General features: G+C 34.6%; 1 protein-coding gene across 1 annotated transcript; it reads left to right on the top strand.

Annotated features, from left to right (window-relative positions):
• Positions 1 to 1,145: 1,145 nt before the first annotated feature.
• On the top strand, positions 1,146 to 20,312 carry LOC130051154 (uncharacterized). Its single transcript, XM_056152519.1, has 8 exons — positions 1,146 to 1,349; positions 6,557 to 6,661; positions 12,029 to 12,053; positions 12,161 to 12,441; positions 12,539 to 12,598; positions 12,757 to 12,855; positions 18,728 to 18,814; positions 18,917 to 20,312. Exons 1-8 carry the CDS (start codon positions 1,196 to 1,198, stop codon positions 20,053 to 20,055), a joined length of 1,950 nt encoding a protein of 649 aa, XP_056008494.1. The 5' UTR covers positions 1,146 to 1,195; the 3' UTR covers positions 20,056 to 20,312.
• The last annotated feature ends 1,284 nt before the right edge of the window (positions 20,313 to 21,596 follow it).

Here is a 21,596-nt window from a genome sequence, read left to right as displayed (position 1 = left end):
ATTTCAAGACTACATGTACTCAATTCAATTTATTGGATCTCATCACCATTATGCAATGGTATACAAAAATATAAGACAAAAAGCTGTTATATATACATTTAGTAAATAATACATGCGTGTAATAAAGTATTTATCAAGTTAGAAAAAAAAACTAAAAAAACTGTGTTATTATTAAATTAAATGTGAAGTATGGGTATTCTAGGTAGGGGAGCACATTTTATTTTATTATTTTCTTAATGAAAGTACGGAGTTTTCTAAAGGTTTGTTTAAAAGTAAAGATATTTTTAATATTTATTTGCTTAGGTGATAAAAATTTGATTCTTTGCTCACATTGCTTCACAGTTGAGTACATAATGAAGTTCATATCCAATGTAAACATGTACTTGTATATAGCTGACCTTAATCACATATTCCTAATTACAATGAAAAATTTACGTAAAAATAAACTATTGCTTATGGTACACATTTCTTTGAACTGCTGTTTATCAAATTGAAATTACTGGCATGTGATTGTCGTTGTTCATGACCCTTCTTTTATTTGGTGAAATTGTGCTGCATGCACGTGCCGTGAAACAATGTACCGACGAGTGGTAGGAATAACACAGGTGTTTATATACAGGATGTCGAGAATTTGGGCGTTTCATAAAAAGGTGTGAACGTCTGCAGGGAAGTCTACACACGGATATGTACCGAAAACACCAACGTATCATTAAACAACAATTACAAGAATTGAATGATTTATAGCTAATTTCTAAATAAATAATGGGGTGGGGGCATGCATGCTGGCCAAGCGAAAAGGTTTTTTGGGTGAATCATTTCGGAAATTATTTCTTTGTTTTATCACACGGAGGTACACGGTGGCATCGACGGAGGTACAGGTGACATCCACGGAGATGCGCGGTGGCATCCACGGAGATCCTCCGTGGACTTCAATGTCTAGCTCGCGCGGAAAAATAGGACTTCAAAGGTGCCGACAATTTTAAAGGTCCACCGTGTTTGGGGCAAATTTGTTCCACCGCGTTGCGTGGAACACGCATAAAACTCGTGTCGTGTACTGTATATTTCAATGAGATATTTTATCAGTAAACGTTACCTGATTTCAAATTATCATATCTTTTTAAGTAGATAGTGAATGTAACTGTGTTACACCCCCACAATCGTCCTATCGAGGTGTTAGGCGACCTACGGCTTTTTGATGAAAATGGACCCTGGTTGCCCGACAACAGCAGAAGCATGGAACCAAAAATCGTCTGAAAAAGCATGTTCCCCGAGAGACTACTACCACTGTATACAGACACAACATCATAAAGTAACTGAACGATGTGAAAGTCCTATCTGGATTGAGGGAGGTATAGTTTGAAAACTGTTTATTAACCAAAAAGCATGCATTTTATATGGATACTTGCTACAAAAATTAGATGCACGGGTCGATATATATTTTCTTGGCATTGTCTGTTTGTAATTGGTGGAACTATTGTATTCTTTAAAAAAATTGAATTTGTATATTTTCTCAGATGATAAAACATTGTGATATATTGTTCCTACTATATGACTTTATACAAATATTTCCCATTGTATTGAACATAATTGAGAAATCCTGGACAAAACTTAAATTCCATACGATGAAGTTTATTCATTTTCCTTCTTTAAACATAAATGGAAAACTAGAGCAAAGCTCGTTGCAAAGCAACGAGAGATCTTCCGTCGGAGCTGTGTGACATAAAAACCTTGAATTTTACCAATGTCCTTGGGTCAGGTCCTAATGTATGGAGCGCCAAATTAACATAAACTCAAATAATTGAAGATATCTTCAATTATTTGAAGATATCTTCAATTATTTGAAGATATCATCAATTCATTTGATGCGCGCATTAATTGAATTAAAGATCTCTTCAAATAATTAATGATATCTTCAATTCTGAATTATTGCGCGCATTAATTGAATTGATGACAGCATTAATTCTTCAAATGAATTGATGTGCGGTTCAATTGAATTAATGATCTCTTCAAATGAATTAATGATATCAACAATTGAATTGATGCGAGCTACAATTTAATTGAAGAGAGCAATAATTGATATAATGCGCGCATTAAATCAATTGATGAGAGCAATAATTGAATTGATGCGCGCATTAATTCATTTGATGAGAGCAATAATTGATTTAATGCGCGCATTAATTCAATTATTGCTCTCTTCAATTGAATTAATGATATCTTTAATTCATTTGAAGAGAGCAATAATTCTTTTAGAGAGAGCAACTATATAATTAAAGATATCTTCAATTCAACATATCCACAATTGAATTAATGATATCTTTAACTGAATTGTTGCTCTCTTTAAAAGAATTGATGCGCGCATTAATTACTTATACAAAAGCATTGTAAATGATTTAAAGATATCTTCAATTGAATTAAAGAGATCATCAAATTATTTAAACCGAGCTCTAAATTAATTATTGCGAGCAATATCTCTACTAAATTGATGCTCTCATCAAATGAATTAAAGAGAGCAATAATTGAATTAATGCGCGCATCAAATCTATTATTGCTCTCATTAATTGAATTAATGCGCGCATCAATTGAATTGAAGAGAGCAATAATTGAATTAATGCGCACATTAAATCAATTATTGCTCTCATTAATTCAATTGATGCGCGCATTAAATCAATTGATGAGAGCAATAAATGAATTGAAGCGTGCATTAATTCATTTGATGAGAGCAATAATTGATTTAATGCGCGCATTAATTCAATTAAAGAGAGCAATAATTGAATTGATGATATCTTCAAATAATTGAAGATATCTTCAATTGTTTGAGTTTATGTTAATTTGGCGCTCCATACTAATGCAGCCTCAGTTAATATGAAAAACTGAAGAGAATAATTCATCGAGTTTGAATTATTTATACATACAAATCACATAAATTGCTCTCAAATCTTGAATGTTTTTTAAAACTTTAATATCTATCTGCGTAAATACTTGTAGGTATATTATGTACCCAGTGCGCACAGAAGTCGCGTATGAATTTCACGCTAGGGACACGTACTGAAGTTGCATAATTTGGACCAGGAGTTCTGAATCAATGTTTAATCAAAGTCATTGTTTTTAAACAATAAAACAACAAATCATTTGAAATGAGACTGGTCGGCTATGGGTTTCTGAATATGCTATACGCATGTTTAGATTTGGTTTAATCATGATTATAAACTATTGATTTCAAAACATGCTCAGAAATAATTCGTTTTGTTTGTAATATGTATCCATTTTCTTTTTCACAACGAAGAATTTGAGTAAAGCTTGTGTGTTCAGTTAGAGTAGTGTGAAATCACAGATCGCTAGTTCAGCAGCGATGAATCTCCGATATTAAACACACATTCAATTAGACATGATTGAGAAACGAACTGTATATTAATTTGCAGATTTTAAAATTGATGCCTGACTCAATGCTCAAGAGTTTTGAATTTAAAACAAATCAAACGTAAGATCAGGGACGTATATAAAAAAGTGTATACATCCCCGGAAAGACTGAATTATTCTAAAAATCCAATATAATCAAAAACAAAACATTCTGTGTTATATTTAGGACGACAATGTTTACTTTGTGTACATGCCCTGGTTCACACGCGTTGGTTCCTCGAGGCGGTTAGGCAATTGTAAACAAAAACAAACCCCCGCGGTGTATGTAAGATGCATATAGTTAATGACTGAGTTATTCTATGCTTGAAGGTTTGTTTCTTCAATCAAATATATCGTTGTTTTAATAACAAACGGAGAAGAGATAACCTTTTCCTCTTTTTTCTTTGGAACGCTTGTTTATATTAAAGTTACTAAATAATAACAAAAGAAAGTTGTCGATAGATGATTTTTAAAAGAACTATAGATCACGTTAAAACCTTATTTTAAAAGAATATTAGCATTTCATGAAGTAAGATTTATCAATTAAAGCAAGTTTATTAAAGGACACAACGCATGTTTCTAAACTTTTTCAGCAAAATTAACTCTTTTTATGCCTAAAACTACTTTAAATTTGTTTTAAATGAAATATTTTGCGTAGTTTTCGAGTTTGAAAGCGATGAAATTCAAATCTTGCGATATGTATATTTTCTTTCGCTAGTTTACGCGCCATTTTGTGTGACGTCATATGCGCCCTCGGGTTTGAAAACATCTATTAGCCATTTCATAAACAGATTAGATTTAATCGACAAAAAACCAATTGTCACGTTAACGGCTTGTAAATAATAATGCATTAAGATGTTTTGTGCCGTGCTCGGGTGTACTAGTTGTCGGTAGAAAGGATTTAGACTGAGTATTTTTCAATTTTTCGAAGGAAGGTACGAGAAAAAAGACGTGGATAATTTTTTTGTTGGAGCAAGAACTTTACCTTAAAAAACACACCCAGTCACCTTTTCAAACGTCGCTTGGACAGAGACCCTGATAAACTGCGAGAAAATGGACATATCGAAGCTATAAGCACTGGTAGGCCTATAGCATACATTCTGTTTTGCTCTTCAAATTCAATACACACTCGGATCAACTGACCTTCACCTTGTAACAACATATATCGACGATACAATGTAACTTCTACCAACTGGTAGATTTACAACAACAAAAAATAAAGATACAAAATAATTGAACTTTAAATTATACAAATAATAGAATATTGTATTTCCTAACTTTAAATTGAATTCTAAAATTATTTCTTTATTGAACTCGTAGCATCTTGAGTGCGTCAGTAGGCTATAACGCCGTGCTCCCACTTCGTACTTCCTAAAGACGTGCAGATCACAATTCAAAAATAGTAATAAGATTGCTTTATCAAAATAAAATAATGTGATTACCACTTTAAATTTGAATATTTTTATTGATTTGTGTGTGTGTTGTCTTTTTCTTTCTTTCCGAAATGCACGCGTGACATATAGCTTGGCATAGGGCCTAGTTGTCAACAATTTAACGTATCATAATTTGTCTAATTCAAAAATAAATAATGATTGCACTGTTTATTTTAGAAAAACAGCGCCAATTACAGATGTATAAAGGAATAACATCCCCAAACAGTTTGTAGACAGCGACCCATATAAACATTATTTACTCACAATTTTGCCGATTTCATACACGCTTTACTCGCTATATTTGGGTATTTACATCGTTATATGTGTGCACTGGTGGCGAACACATAAAACTCGGACAATTTATCAACATCGATTTAAATGTTGCCCATGGTAAATTGATTAGGCCCCTAAAAGTTGAGTTTTTAATAATATCTCGCAGTACTTTCACAATCCGAAGGGCGCATGTGACGTCACTGTACCACGTGACTACCTACCTAATTAACTTGACTTTTTGAAATCGGGGCTTAGATTTAAGTCTGTATTGTGGTTAATTATCCCAAAATTTCGGCGAACGAACTATTAGAATTAATTACTATAAGCATAAAGAAGACAAAATGCATATAATATTGTATACTTTGAAAACATGAGATATGTCCTTTAAGTTATACGCATATTTTCCCCCCTTCACCTACTTAATGATACGGTTACCTGTTTGCGGGTCAAGGTTTTTACTCATATATAACACAATACTCGAGCAAAATATTATGTTTATGAGATCAATAAGATGTTAAAAAACAACTTTTCCAGCGAAAGCCATATCGAAATATTTACCGTTTTTGAGTTATAAAGCGACAACTTTGAAAATCCATAGATCCCTAACTTAAGGGGCCAGCCCCTTTTTAGGGATATCAAAAGAAGGCTCTTAACATTTTGCACAACTTTTGTTCTACACGTCTTAACAAAATATTTTTAGTTTAAAAGATACAAAGGAAAATATGTGTAATTTTTTGCTCCTTTAGGTGTCCTAATTTTTTAACCCTGTCAACCACCATTTAGAACGTTGTAATCAAAAAATAAAATACGATGTGCACAACTACAATGCTCCTACTTTTCATTTTCAATGCATTTTCTGCTCAAGCTTATACAGTCTCGGAGCCTTTGTCTGGAAACCAAAGCCCCTAAAATTTCATTCAAAGGGGAATAACTCGTGAACAGAAGGAAATTGCTTAAATGTAGTACATGATTATAAAATTGTTCTGTAAAGTTTATAAATCCTGAAAATTTGAGCAAAATCCATGCAGAAATGAGCGAGATATGAAGCTTCAAAGTTAGCGTCTAGGGGGAAAAAAAGAATAATAAGAATAATCTTAACCAGCACAATCAGTAGAAGGTCTTCCGTTGTTACGGAAGACCTTAAATATAAATATGGCCGGACAATGCTACAGCTGATCAGTGTCTGTACAGGCTTGATTACATGTACATGCTATAAAGTATGATTATACCTATGGTCACCAAAACGTTTGAAGTTGGACAAGGTCACAGGAGTTGTCACTCCTGGCATTGGATTAAAGGCATTTATCTAAATAATGATAAATAACATTAGAATCCATTTTCATCATTTCTGAAAACAATTTGTTTTTAGTAAGTGACCTTAAGAACATTTCGCAACATTAACATCTCCTGTATATGAATTCAAGTTTTAAAAATTATAATTATTTGCTTCTTAGGTAATTGTTCCATTTTCAACAAGACATTGAAGTCCATACCATGCATATCCAAATCATCAAGTGCGTGCCCAACAGTCATTTACAAATCAAATACAGTGTTTAACTGTAAGTAGTATTTATATTTTGAAAATGTGAAGAACGCAATGTACCTAGATAAAAGTGTTTTGTTGCATTTAGTAAAGGATGCGTAATAATACTGTCGATTGTTATCTCACAAGAAATGTTTGCCTGTTATGTCACTCACGTGATCATGTAAAAATGGAAGATAATGAACAGTTATCAATCTCATAACTCTTCTAAGGAATACACGATTAGGAGTTGGACATATCGGATTTCAAACATTTCGGTTGAGCATCACTGAAGAGACATTATTTGTCGAAATGCGCATCTGATGCATCAAAATTGGTACCGTATAAGTTTTACATTATGACCACTGGGTCGAGGCCTCTGCTGGTGGACTGTTAGTCCCCGAGGGTCTCTGCAGCCCAGTAGCTAAGTACTTCGTTACTAGCTTGAAAATACGGATGTACATTTAATTGCTGTTATAAAATTTAGAAATTCATTTCAAAATTAGGGATTATCTCCCTCACGCATAGCTCTTATCCTTAGACGAATTTGACTCCACTTTTTTGGCACACTGTTTTATCCCTATAATAGCTCTAAATCTTCATTATTATTTCGGATTTCTAACATTTCGGCTGAGCATCACTGAAGAGACATTATTTCTCGAAATGCGCATCTGGTGCATCAAAATTCGTACCGTTTAAGTTTTACATATCCCTGTCGACCGGTCACACCCACTGTGAGGCTTATAACTCCATCAGGTAAACGGAGTCATCCGCAGTCTCATAAATCCCATGAAGAATACAAAATTATGAGTAGACAAAATGATGTAACCAAATTTTTTATACAAGATGACGATGCAAAACACTATTCACGACAGTTCCTGTTGAAGCATACGATAAAAAAAAAATAAATGCTGAAACAAGTAAAGAATGACATATCTTTGAATTAAAAAGCATACCTCTGATGAGGTTGGTGTTTATGCATCAATGCACATTCTTAAAAATGTTTTTATCGCCGAAATGTTAACGGTTTTTTAATCTTCAATACATCAATGAATTTAAGCTTCATGTACAATGCACCGTCTTGATAAATTTTGTGACATGTATGAATAATAAGATGTTATTAAATACAAACGCCATCATTATTCAAATATTGTTTCCCAATTACTGATCTTCGGTGCTACTGGCAAGTGTAATACATGTTCTGAGTATAGTCAGTTTTCACATCGAGGTAAGCTACTGACAAACAAGTTGATGGCACAGGGGCTTCAACAGTCTCGATTGAAGTCAGCATCTCGCAAATTCGATGGTCGTTATAACCACTTAGTTCGTCAATACAACCTATCATTGGGTCAAATGTTGTCTGACGTGTTTCATACCGATTGTTAAACCGTTCTTGGCACACTGATTTTGACTGCGGATAACTCCGTTTACCTGATCAGGATATTTTGAGTTTCAGTAAATTAACATTTTATCAAAAAGGAATTTGAGAAATTTTGTATTTACAAAACGTAATTTACTACTGTTTAACCTTTTCTGTAGTTAGCGGAATTTGCTACTATTTGAACCATCTTGTAATACATTTATTACCAGTTACATTTTCAGCCTGGAATGACATATCTGTTGTATTGACTATTGAATTGTCTTGACAGTTATACGTTATATTGATTGTCAATATTGTCAGGTTTATCATATCCATTTATATTTTCTTTCTCGATGAGTGTGTGTGTGTGTGTGTATGTAAAGTGTGATTTTGATTTGTGTTTTTCAATCATCTTTATATTTCTTATCTTATTGCTAAATGAATTTTCTTTTTATTTATTCTACGATTCATCATTTTCTCTATTGCTTACACAAAATCCAAAAGAACTTCATTACACTTACAAACGAAGACAATGTTGTTACAAGCTATATCAGCTGGAACCAAAACACATTCCTCGTGTAACCTATCTATTTCTTTCATCACTGTTGGTTTACCAAACATAAGAATAGATGGTACGTACTTTTGTTTTAACGTAGTTCCACACTCCTGTGACGTCATAAGATTTTGCAAAGTCAATCATTTAATGACTGGAACATAAATTTTGTTGGGGTCTTTTTCAAGTTATTTTTAAAAAAAAAATTGTGAGCCATAAAATATTTCAAAAATCTTAGTTATATTTGAATAGTCAATGATATGTTTCAAAATATTGAATCCAAGGACAATAACTCCGTTTTCAATAAATTATTTATCAAGTCCATTATGCGATAGATTTCCTTTAATTTTCACAAACATTTTACGAAGGTGATAAGGAATCATTATCTGTGTCTTTTCGTGAAATTACATAAAATTTTAATCCATGAGTGATTTTGAATAGTTCAGCTGTATAGTGCCAGATTTCGTTTTTTTATGGGGGTATACATACTCTAAAAGCTATAAATTTGAAATTATTAAGGAAAGGCATTGATTTTTTTCATAAATAACTATAATAGATGTACATCTACTAATATAAACAGAAAAAATTATATGTAAACCATGCTATAAGGAAATTGTGTCCACATTTATTCGTTTTTTAGCATTTTGGAGAAAAACGCTAATTCAATATTTCTTCGCTTATTATTCTAAAACTTGATGAACATATTGAAAATGACATGTGTTTTAGTTATTGACATGTTTCTTGATAAATAAATGTAATTAAACAATTTTCTTGTTGTTTTTATTTTAAAATAACAACAAATAACTGTTTCCAATGAATTTCATAAAAATCTACATAGAGGTACATGACTTCAGCGTTGTCTGTAATGAAAATTAATATGAAAATCCTTAACTAATTTGCATTTTTTCATTACACTGAATGTTAATTTATTGATTCCAAACAAAAAATGCTACCTAAACCCCAAAAATCCAGGACTAAGGACCAACCTTGATATGTATAATTCTGGATTTTGATATACTTTTAATCCATTCTGACAATGTATCAAGTTCTTCTTTTTATACGTTCAGGGGGTATATAGGAATCACTCTGTCTGTCTGTCCGTCCGTCTGTCAGTCTGTGCAGATTCCTGCCATAATTTCTTTGTTCTTTGACTTAGGCATACCATATTTGGCACACAGGTGGATCACCATGAGACGATGTGTCGAGTACCTTCATGACCTCTATATGACTTCTATATGACCTTGACCCTTGACATCAAGGGCAAATTTAAAGGGTTTTTTAAACAATGGATTCGTGTCCGGGCCATAACTTCTTTGTTCTTTGACATACGCATACCATATTTGACACATGAGTGTAGCATCATGAGACGATGTGTCATGTACCTTCATGACCTCAAGGTCAAAATTAAAGGTTTTTACAATGGATTCGTGTCAGGGCCATGGCTTCTTTGTTCTTTTACATAGCCATACCATATTTGACACATGAGTGTATCACCATGAGACGATGTGTCGGGTACCTTCATGCCCTCTATATGACCTTAAACTTTGATATCAAGGTCAAAATTGATTATAGGGTTTTGACATAGTCTTACCATAAGACATGGGTGTATCACCATGAGTCTATGTGTCATGTACATTCATGACCTCTTTATGACATTGACCTTTGATCTCAAGGTCAAAATTATAGGTTTATGCCATGGATTTGTGTTCGGACTATATCTTCCATTTTCTTCTACAAAGGCATACCATAGTTTTACACTCAGGAAAGACGTAATTTACACCTATTGACAACACCCTTTGGGAGACTGGGGTAAGCGGGGGGTATTCTTAGTTAGCATAGCTCACAGTACCTCTTGTTCATATTTAGTCCATCGTCTGGCATAATCCTTTACAGAATTTATAATAGGGATGAAGTTGTGTCGCCAATTTAAAGACCGAGGTATTCTATATTATCTGGACAATTTAGATGAGTGAAAAATTCTCGAAAGAGACGTTAAACAAGATACAATTCATAACTCAATTGTAAGATGCGACTAAATGGGGCGGTCCTTCGGATGAGATCGCAAAAACCGAGGACACGTGTCACAGCAGGCGTGGCACGATGAAGATGTCTCCCTGCTCATAGGCCGTAAGCGGCGAGCATAGGCCTAAATGCAGCCCTTCACCGGCAATGGTGACATCTCCATACGAATTAAAGGTCCCGTTAAACAATATTTAACCAACCAACCTCACTGTCATCATTGTTTATAATAAACATTTATTTTCATTTAAATTCTTCAAAATCCCGTGGGGATCCGGGTTAGAATAGGTCCTCAGTACCCTTTGCTTGTCGTAAGAAGCGACTAAGTGGGGCGGTCCTTCGGATGAGACCGCAAAAACCGAGGTCCCGTGTCACAGCAGGTGTGACACGATAAAGATCACTCCCTGGTCAATGGCCATAAGCGCCGAGCATAGACTTAAATGTTGCAGCCCTACACCGGCAGTGGTGACATCTCCATATGAGTGAAATATTCTCGAGAGGGACGTTAAACAATATTGAATTAATCAAATTATTCATTATCCTTTCGTTATACATTGAATATCTTAATATCATAACAGTATATTTAATATACATTTGATATCAACGTTTTACACGTGGTGTTAACATTTATCTTGTTGATAAGCCAACGTATCTCCATTCTTTTCTAACCCACTTCTTCTATCTTTGAATGAGTGGCTTTTGGAGTGGATGTGTGAGCAAATGGTAGATAAAATACCCTGTACCTGCTAGTCAGGTGGGTTTGTAAGGGCATGTTAAAATCATGACTTAATATTTTTCACTTTCGTTAATTTCCTTTTACAGGATCTTAAATTTTTATTCTATTCCACCAATCTAGTACATAATTTGATTACATGACCCTGTATTTTGTCTTTTCTAAAATTTACAAGAGTTAGATTTCTTTAAAACAAATATCTGTATTAATATTACAACTGATTTTTTTTACCATAACCTTTCTCTTTCTTCTATTAGTAATTTGACAAGTTGCTCACACTTTTCTTATATGGGGAATATGAAATAGTTATTCCCAGTATATGTATATACGCATGGAGAACTCCAGGAAGTATATTGTCATCAAAAGAAACGTACATTTGTAATTATGGTCAGCTTCAGCACATGTAATGCTTTAGAGATATTAATATTTTACACTCTGAATTATATGCTTAACATTTTTAAAATAATTCATGTCATACAGTAAACGTATTGAAATCTCTAAGGTCAAAACCTGTTGAAACTGTAATTCTAGAAATAAGAATGATTTGAATAATACCCAGCTTTTAACTTTCTATTTTTCTACTACGAAATTGATACGAGTAACCGTAAAGAAATTAGAAAATAGTCAGCCATTGCCAAAAACGGTGTAAAGGCCTAATCAATCAATCGATCAATCCTGGGCTTGTTTCCTCCATGTGTATACTTCTTTGTCTCAAGATATTCAATTATTATTTTTACAGACCCAGCGTGTTTTCCTGACGCAAGGTAGGTGATACTCTATTTTTAGTCATTAATAAACGTGACTAAAACGATTTCAAGGAATGTGTTGCTCAACAATTAAAGATTTACTTTTAATTATTTCATTTTACAAGTATTTATTCAGCAACTTCCCGGGCTCAACAACAAACCAGATCAATACAGGGAACGAGCATTAATAGTGGGGGAGATGGTTTTAAAAATATTTTTTCAACAACTACCCGAGGTGTTAACCATGCTGTTCAACAACAGAACACATCAACAATCAGAACGAGTACACACGACGGGGGAGCTGGTCCGGGGCTCCTGGCGCTAATCCTTCTCATCATTCCTGTGGTTATTGGTGTTATTGTTTTCTTACAAAGAAGAGGGTACATCAAACGATGGCGAGGAAACAGTAATTATATCAGATTTATTCTGTACTTGGTATGAGTTGTGAATTTTTAGATTATATCAGCAGCTACCACATGTATTCTATTCATTTCTCTCCGTAGTCAACAGAAGACGTCATCCTGACAATATGACCGAGCATTCTGCATCATCTTCACCTTGTGGTGAGATTCTGTTTACAAACATCAAACATTTATACAGAGTTTGGGTTCTATCAGATTTTTATTTTCTAACTTAGTAAACTCTGTCACACAGAAAGGACATGAATACAATATGGTGTCTATTTCATACAATAATCAATTCAGAATATGTTATCTTATAGATGCAGGTCACATGGGAAGTAGGAGCAATGTTAAAAACGACCGTGACGAAAGAGAAGCGTTGATATGTACCAATGACTCTACTACTCTGTCAGCTGAAGGTACGTATAAAACGATTATTACATGGTACTCATTCAAGCATATCGATAGTGTAGTAATCAGATCAATGATTGAAATACTCAAATTGAATGAATATTGTTATGAAAGGTGAAGATAACGAACAGTGATCAATCTCATAACTCCTACAAGCAATACAAAATAGATAGTTGGGCAAACACGGACCCCTGGACACACCAGAGGTGGGATCAGGTGCCTAGGAGGAGTAAGCATCCCCTGTTGACCGGTCACAACCGCCGTGAGCCCTATATCCTGATCAGGTAAACGGAGTTATTTCCGTAATACTTGTGGATAAATCCACACGTGTAGACATCCTCTCAACACGAGTTCAAGTCCAATAGAGATTGTCATTACGTGTCCTTTTTCTCAGAAACGTATTATAAATGTAGTACTAAATGTATGATTTTCTTATTCTTTTACTCCGTATCTTATCTGTGTCTAGAGGAGGAATCGGATATAAAACACACTCCAGAGGACGTACTTTGTATTGGAAGAAGCAGGTAAAATTCTTACTCTATGACATTATATAATACATACAGGGTGTTTCATAATATATGTTACGTTTTGAATCTATAATTGAACATACACAGGAAATAGATAAATATCATATAACTACATGTATCCATTAGATTCTTTGTCGTTAATGCTGAACCTAACTTTCAAATTTAAGAGGAAAATCAAATTTCTGAATTACGTTATTTTTATCATGTTCAACGTCAAATATTACATTAAATGTTCTAAATGACCACAATAAGTGAAAGCCGTTTTTGGAAATTTTTCATAACAATGTCACACATTTCTACTGAGACACTCCTTGTATGAAATTTAATGTTCCTTTTGAGTTCGTCCAGTGTCTGGGTTTGGGCTGTATACCCTATCTGTTAAGAATCCCCATAGAAAAAAGTTCAAAGGGTTTAGATCCGGTGAATGCGGAGACCATACTCTTTGTGTTCTGTATGATATCAATCTGTTCACAAATGTTTCCTCTAACCAGTGTTAAACAGCAAAAGAAGTGTGGGATGCAGCTTCATCCTGTTGAAACTAAACAGTCTGTAGATCTCCATATTTTCTTCGCAAGATAGGGAGAAATTTGGTTCTCAATAAATGGAGGTAGCGTTCTGAGTTTATTGTTGCTGTTTCACCATTTTCAAACAAAAAGAAGGGTTCAATGATTCTCTGACTACTCTATGTAGCCCATACTGTCACCTTTTGCGAATGAAAAGGTTTTTCGTGGTGAATGAAAAGGTTTTTCAGAACACTTCTAGTATACCGGTCCCCAAAATATGGCGCTAAAATGTGTGCCGCCGAAGGCGGTTTAGTATATATATACGATCGCGTTAGCGATCAGTAAAATCGCTAAAACACAAAAAATCACAAAAATAAGCCCAAATTCGAATTCCTTGTTAAAAATGAAGTTTAAAAAACTGTTTTTTGAATCAGTTTTTTAAATCCGAAATGAAAAATAATGCAAGAAGACCTACATTTCTTGTTGTAAAATAAATGGAATCTGTTGTTGAGCAAAATGGTCACGTGCGCTTTGTATACGTAATTCTCATGAATATTTGTATGATACGACGTCACTGGTATTGATGTAAACAAACTGAACAGCTGATTTGCGATGAAATGCCCTTAAAACTGAAAGAAATTTTTTTGATTTGTGCTGATGTAAGAGAGTTGATTCACTGGTTAATAGGATCATCTGTTTTGATAAATCTGGACGGCAAAATCTGTGACAGCCGTGACAACGGGAAATTTGGATTAAGAAAGGATTTGTCATATTCAAGCGACGGATTTGTATGGAGATGTTCTAACAAAACCTGCAACAAAAAAATTTCCATCAGAACTGGTAGCTGGTTCGAAAAGCACAAATTAACGCTGGAAAAAGTTCTGTTAATTACATATTTCTGGGTATACAAAGCTAGTGAAAGTTTCGTGAGACACAAACTTGAAATTGCAAGTCAAACTGTTGTTGATTGGCATAATTATTCCAGAGAAGTGTGTACCTGCATTTTAGAGAAGAATTCAGAAAAAATAGGAGGAGTGGGAAAATTTGTTGAAATTGACGAAAGTAAATTTGGTAAAAGAAAATTTCACAAGGGACGGAAAGTTGACGGTGTCTGGGTTTTTGGTGGGATTGGAAGGGAGACGAAAAGGTGCTCTTTTACAACAGTGGCAGATCGAACACGAGAAACTCTGCTTGAAATAATAAAAGCCAACATACAGCCCGGTACAACTATAATTAGCGATTGCTGGAAAGCTTATGATATTCTTGATAAAGAAGGGTTCGAACATTTAAAAGTAAATCATTCTGTAAACTTTGTAGATCCCGATACAGGGGCACACATCAATACTATAGAATCTACTTGGCGTGCATTAAAAAAGTCATTACCGGTCAGCGGCACAGTTAAATCTCTGTACGATACTTATTTTAGTCAGTACTGCATCCGGAAAAAATATCTTACAGACTGTCAAGATCCATTCCTTAAATTTCTAGAACTCATTAAATCTGTATATGACTCCTCGATACTCGTACCCAACCTTACTTCATCAAAGCCAAAAGGAACCCTTGATTGCCAAACAACGACTAGTTCTTCAACCCCTTGATCTGATTAATGCAAACAACAGCTTAGATGATTTTATGTTGTAAGGTAAGAATTTTTTAAAACTATATTTGACTTGTCGGGTGCTGCCGCCCCCCAAGCCCCCGCTTAGTATTCTCAAACGCCGTTGGCCTTTTATTTTCATCGCACGATTTTCATTGATCAGCATCTGAGGCGAAAATGCAAATGGCGGTGTGTTTACATTCCGCTTAGCAACGGCAAGGGAAATAACTGTTCATGCATAGTCGCGTGCTTCTGGGGACCGGTATACTAGAAACTTCCCGGTTTTTCTGTTGACCAGTATCGCACATTTTTCTTATTCACTTCACAGTCTAAGTAAAAATGTGCCTCATCCGAAAACCAAATTTTCTGGAAAATGGCATTTCCTTGTTGAAGCAACAAACTTGCACATTCAATTCAGTGTTTGATATTTGATTCCTTGAGGTGCTGCATTACTGAAAGCTTGTAAGGTGTCGTGTCATATTTGAAAGTTCTGTAATCACTGGAAATACTGGTGTTTTCAGCATTAATTTCCATAAATATCTGTCTGACACTTTTCTGAGGAGTTTCTGTAACTAAAGTCTTCACTTCACTGATAAAGTAATCGGTTCTTGAAGTCCTTGGTCTTCTCAAACTTTGTCACTAACCTCCTGATGAGCATTCTAGAGAGCTTCTTCTTCTTTGGCATATTTTCCTTCATTAACTTCTGAACCATTTTTGGTGATTTATATTGGTAATAGGTTTACAATTTCAGCCTTCTGTTGATCGGTTAAATCCATTTTGAAAGGCATTAAAATTGTGGCATCATCGTTCATGTCACAATTAAGCTTAATGACGCAATAATTTCCCGAACTTTTTCACAAGAATAAAAATGTAGGATTTGTTGTTTAAAATGATATATGGTGTGTGTAAAAAGTATGATAAGTGACAAAGATATTTAAAGTTTAAAATGTAACATATATTATGAAACATCTTTACAACACTTATTATGTTAAATATAATAATCTGAATGCGCACGACTTACTTAAATGAAATATAAAACCAATGCGAGTTGTGAGTTAGCCAGGTACAAATACCCCTGACTAACTTTCCGCAGAAGCGGGTTCTATATACACAATCGCATTGCTGATCTGTTTTCAAAATTTGTAACGTCTCAAAAATATGCACTGTTGGCATAAATATTTAATTCAAAATTAAAAGTGATTTAATTATTTGATTTGAAAATTTCAATTCAGTCATTGCACATTCAAATTTATCTTACAGTTCTTTCAGAGTGTTACATTTTATTTTTAGATTATTGATGTATTCCAACCATTGACCTCTTGACCAGGTCTAGCAATGGCTATTTCCTGTTCGTGTCCATATACGTTTTCACACCATCCCCACCTTTTGTACATAATTTATACACATAGTTAACCTTAGGTCAAAATGATTTCATTGGATATTAACCGTGATGACCATTTCTTGAAAAGCTGATAAACGTGGAAAATATTTATCACAGTGACCCATCATCGCCCTTTGTTCGAACTAACACACATATAGCTAATGAATAGATTTACAACTCAAAAATATCTTTCCTGTATGCCATGCACATACATGTGCAACAACATTGAAAATTGTTTTATGATAGTCATACTAAAATGGGGTGACCCTGGGTCCTACTTGAGGGTACCAATTATCCTTCTGTCCTTTGAGCAGAGAGGGATTTTTATTGTGCTGTAACACAGGACCTCGGTTTTTATGGTCTCATCCGAAGGACCGCCCGATTTAGTCGCTTCTGACGACAAGTAATGGGATACTGAGCACCTATTCTAACCCGGATCCCCACGGAATTTTGTTTGTATGTTGCCATATAATTGATTATTTGCATGCACAAATCTTGAGACGTTGTGTATGAATTAATTAAAGTATCATACGTCAGCAAGCTTTGAGTACATTCAAATAATTTGACACATCGCAGTTTCATTACCGTCAGTGTCAGTTAACAATATAGAACTAATCTCTCTGTTTGAGACCTTGTCTTGTACTACTTTTTAAAAGCAAAACAAGAAGAAAAACATTAAGAAAAAGAAAGAACAAACAAACAAACAAAATTTGATAAGCATTAGCGATCTCTCATCACCGGAAATTTATCGTCATTACGAAAAATAATGTTTCTTCCGTAGGAATAGTTGGATTTGATGCTTTTTTATTGCAACTGTAAGTTAGGTAAATTACCAAATTTTTTGAGCATACGTGATGTGTTTCTGTTGGGAATAAGGGAGTCTGCCTAACCACGTATGCATGTTATGCCCCCTAGCAAGATGTTTTTCACCTATCAGTTGGTCATCATCGCTATCCACGTTTAACGTCGCTCTCGAGAATATTTCACTCACATGGAGACTTCATTTTTGCCGGTGAAGGGCTGCAAAATTTAGGTCTATGCTCGGCGCTCACGGCCTTTGAGCAGGAAGTGATCTTTATCGTGCCAAACCTGATGTGATACGGGACCTCGGTTTTTTCGGTCTCATCCGAAGGACCGAAACATTTATCGCCTCTTAGGACAAGCAAAAGGTACTGAGGACCTATTCCAACTCTGACCCCCAAGGGAAGTAAAAAAAGAATCATCCATTAGTTGTAACATCTAAAAGGTGTCCAGTTTGCTCTCAATTGCCAATCCTCGGATTATTCCGCTACGAGCACGCAATTACATCCGAATGAATTCTTGTCACCCAAAAAATTCATGGAAGCTCACTCATTGGTTAACTAATGAACTTAAAATATTTTTATGAAGTCGAGGATTATTTTGATCATACAGCCATTGCATTTGACGTAGTGTAAACAGAGACAATAGGATGTCAGTTGGTATACATAGTACTGTCCACTTAAAATATATTAGGAACCTTTCTTTCATACAAAACTAGATACCTCTTACACTAACTCAAAGAAAGGGGGGGGGGGGGGGTAGGGGGTGGTGGTGGTGATGATGAGGGCATCAAAGCTATATACATATATATATATATATATATATATATATATATATATATATATATATGCATATGAAACGTATAAACGTATAGACTAAACCATCTTGATTTTCTACAGTAGAATTTGGCCTCATTCCTCATTTATGCGTAAACAATGCATACATTTATGTTTATAATCTTTCCCGTCGCGTGGGGATACTCCACTTAGCGGTGCTCATTTCAAATAGGAATGGTATTTTGTAATAAGAACTAGCCTCTTTGATAACCATTAACTGAATAGTTATTAATAGGATGTGATACGACTGTCGTACATCGACCGCCTGCTGGAGAAAGTCAAAGTTTGGGAAGAACAAAGGAAATTCAGTCAACTACCAAAGGTATGTAAAAATGCACAAAAACAATCATCATAATTTATGGACGTATTTCAAAAATTGTATTAACCCCTTAAGGAATTTAGACAATCGATTAATTCTTCACAGGGCGGCGGATACACGTGGTTATGCCGAACATATCTTTTATTGATGGGGTGGTAAAATCACTGTCCTCTCTAAACATCATGGTATTTACTGGATTACCAGGAAGTGGAAAGACTTCTATCGCTAACGAAACTGTTGTGTCTGTTTGTCAAAATTTCATCACTGGAGCAGATGTTCGGCACCCGAAGAACATGAAAGAGTTGGAGGGAATTCTTACGGACAAGGCAACTTTCCTTATTGTGGACGAGTATATCAAAAGTTGGTTCAATAAAAACATTATTGATGCTTTACTTAAAAATGTTGAAAATGTAGTAAAAGCTGGAAAGGGGAAGGTGCATGCATTAATATGTGTTCCAGACACTCTGTCAAAAAATGTCGAAGAATTCCTAAAGAATAGTTCTTTGCAGTATGAAATTTATGATCTAAACGTAAAAGGGTACACCGAAAAAGACTGGGGAGCAATATTTGACACTCATATGCAAAGTAGAATAGATTGGATCAGGAATCAAAAATACCAGAAAAGGGACATCGATAAATACAGAGAGGCTTACATTAAATGCAAACCTATTCATATAGGGAAACCGAAGATACCGCTTCTTCTCTTTCAAAACGAATATTATTTTAAGAATGCTTCCAAATTTCTCGAGAACCCATATGACTCAATATTGCAGCGAATAACTGCTTTATCCGAATCATGGTGGTCATCCAATGTACGTCATTTTGTTTTCCTCGTAATTGTCATGTTACACAATGGAGAAGCAAAGATTGAAGACATAGATAGATATATGGTCAATGAAATATGTCGAGTATTTCAAGTGAGGACACTTACATTTCCCAATGACTTACAACTTGATGAGCTGGAACAATATGGAAACATTGTCTCAATACGCTGCAGAGAAACAGTTCGTGTCACGTTTGATGTTCTTTGGAAGAAAAGGAAAGATTTGATCATCAAATACTGTGATGATGAATTATTTTTGGAACGTGTCTCTTTACGTGGAGTGACAAAACATGATCTCCTTGCAATAAACGAACGGTTTCAGTCGATGATATCAGCTGGGACACCGTACGTAAGGGAACACAATATCTTGGAAGAATTGGGATCGAAATGTTCTACTTTAGATAAAGAAACGGGTTTTTGAGACATATTTTGATAGCTTGTAAGGAGTATTTTATTTGGTTGTTCAGTCTGTGATCAAGGTTTATCTTATACGTGTGGTGTATATTGAAAGTGAGATAAAGCATTAGCTTTATCACACGCCCGTTTGATTAAGCACTTCCGGTCCGAACTACTTTTGACAATGTTCCCGCTTGGATGACATATTTTCTGTGTTTATGCATACATGTGTATCGATGCATGAAATAAAGCGTAAAACTTGTTATTCTGTATTTATTTAGAATTTATTTTATAGCAAAATTAAAATGATGGTGCCCCCACTGACATATAATGCAAGTTACCGGCCAATAAAATGTCAACTCGGTCAATAACTACTCAAAAATTACGACCAGAAAACAAAAATATGTGCACACTATTATCATCGACAAGGAATCGACCGCCCACTGGACAAGCATAATCGAAAGTACATCGACATGCTACGGTACCAAATATTCACAAGCAGTCTCTTTTTTCTGCATGGAGCATATTGAATGTAACAAATCTCAACAGCTTTACTTACTAAGCCTATTCAAAGTGCCTCAGGATTTCCTCTCGCCCTCAGATCCAAAGAAACTACGTAAATAAAATCCAAATGCACAAACACTTCTACTTTTCATTGTAAACTGTTGAACATTCTAATAACACTGCATTAAAATATTACTGTCATTGATCGTTGTTACACTAAGTTACACATACTTATTTGAAAAAGACCACGGCATCAAACTTTTATCAGAAGGTTAGGCCTACGTCAAAAATATTTACTCGGTTAATAGTTGTTACTTTGTTGGAATGGCAAAACCATTATTAATTATAAACTATAATCCCTTCTAAAAAAAGTTCATCCATGGTTTCTTTTATAAAAATGTTCTTTTGTACTGTATATCAATAGAATATAAGCACACTATTTTTTCCCGCGTAAGGAAGACATATTAAGCACGACGTCTAAGCCATGGATTCAAAATAAATTCAATCAGCTGTTTCTACCATACTGGAGATAATTTCATAACTAAGTGAAAAGAAGACGCATGAGATAGATAGAACATCTATAATTGCGTATTTTGATATTTGGTATATCCAACTCGTTGATATGGTGTATTTATTCGCTCGGCAAGCCTCGCGAAGAAATAAACCATATCAACTCGTTGAATAAACCAAATATCAAAACACGCAATATATAGATATCCTCTATTAGAGAGCGTTCCGTGTCGAATTTTCAAAAGTTGTTCGTGATTATGGTATATATACATCTTTTAGTGTGTATTTTCATGTTCCTACAATTTACATGCATTAGCTAAGATACATGTATACTGTTCAAAAAGTAATTGAAAATAAATTATGTATACTCTAAACCAAGAGTGTTTTCATTGTATTTGCCTGTTAGGCAACTACCAATGAGGTTGTATTATTAACCTGTCTCTTATGAACAATTGTATCCCTAATTATGAATACGTTTTAGAACAGATGATATGCAATGAATAAGATAGACATTGGAAGGACGGACGGAGAAACAATAAAATGTCTTGCGAA

Source organism: Ostrea edulis, unplaced genomic scaffold, assembly GCF_947568905.1.
Source record: "Ostrea edulis unplaced genomic scaffold, xbOstEdul1.1 scaffold_51, whole genome shotgun sequence".
Taxonomy (NCBI): domain Eukaryota; kingdom Metazoa; phylum Mollusca; class Bivalvia; order Ostreida; family Ostreidae; genus Ostrea; species Ostrea edulis.
Note: the sequence above shows the minus strand (reverse complement) of the source record. Positions and strands in the feature narration are given on the sequence as shown.

Excerpts from the sequence above, each read along its gene's own strand:
- LOC130051154 (XM_056152519.1), top strand. The coding sequence starts at position 1,196 with ATGAAAATGGACCCTGGTTGCCCGACAACAGCAGAAGCATGGAACCAA. Across the intron at positions 6,662-12,028 it reads ATCAAATACAGTGTTTAACT|ACCCAGCGTGTTTTCCTGAC; the intron begins GTAAGTAGTATT and ends TTATTTTTACAG. Across the intron at positions 12,442-12,538 it reads CAAACGATGGCGAGGAAACA|TCAACAGAAGACGTCATCCT; the intron begins GTAATTATATCA and ends TTCTCTCCGTAG.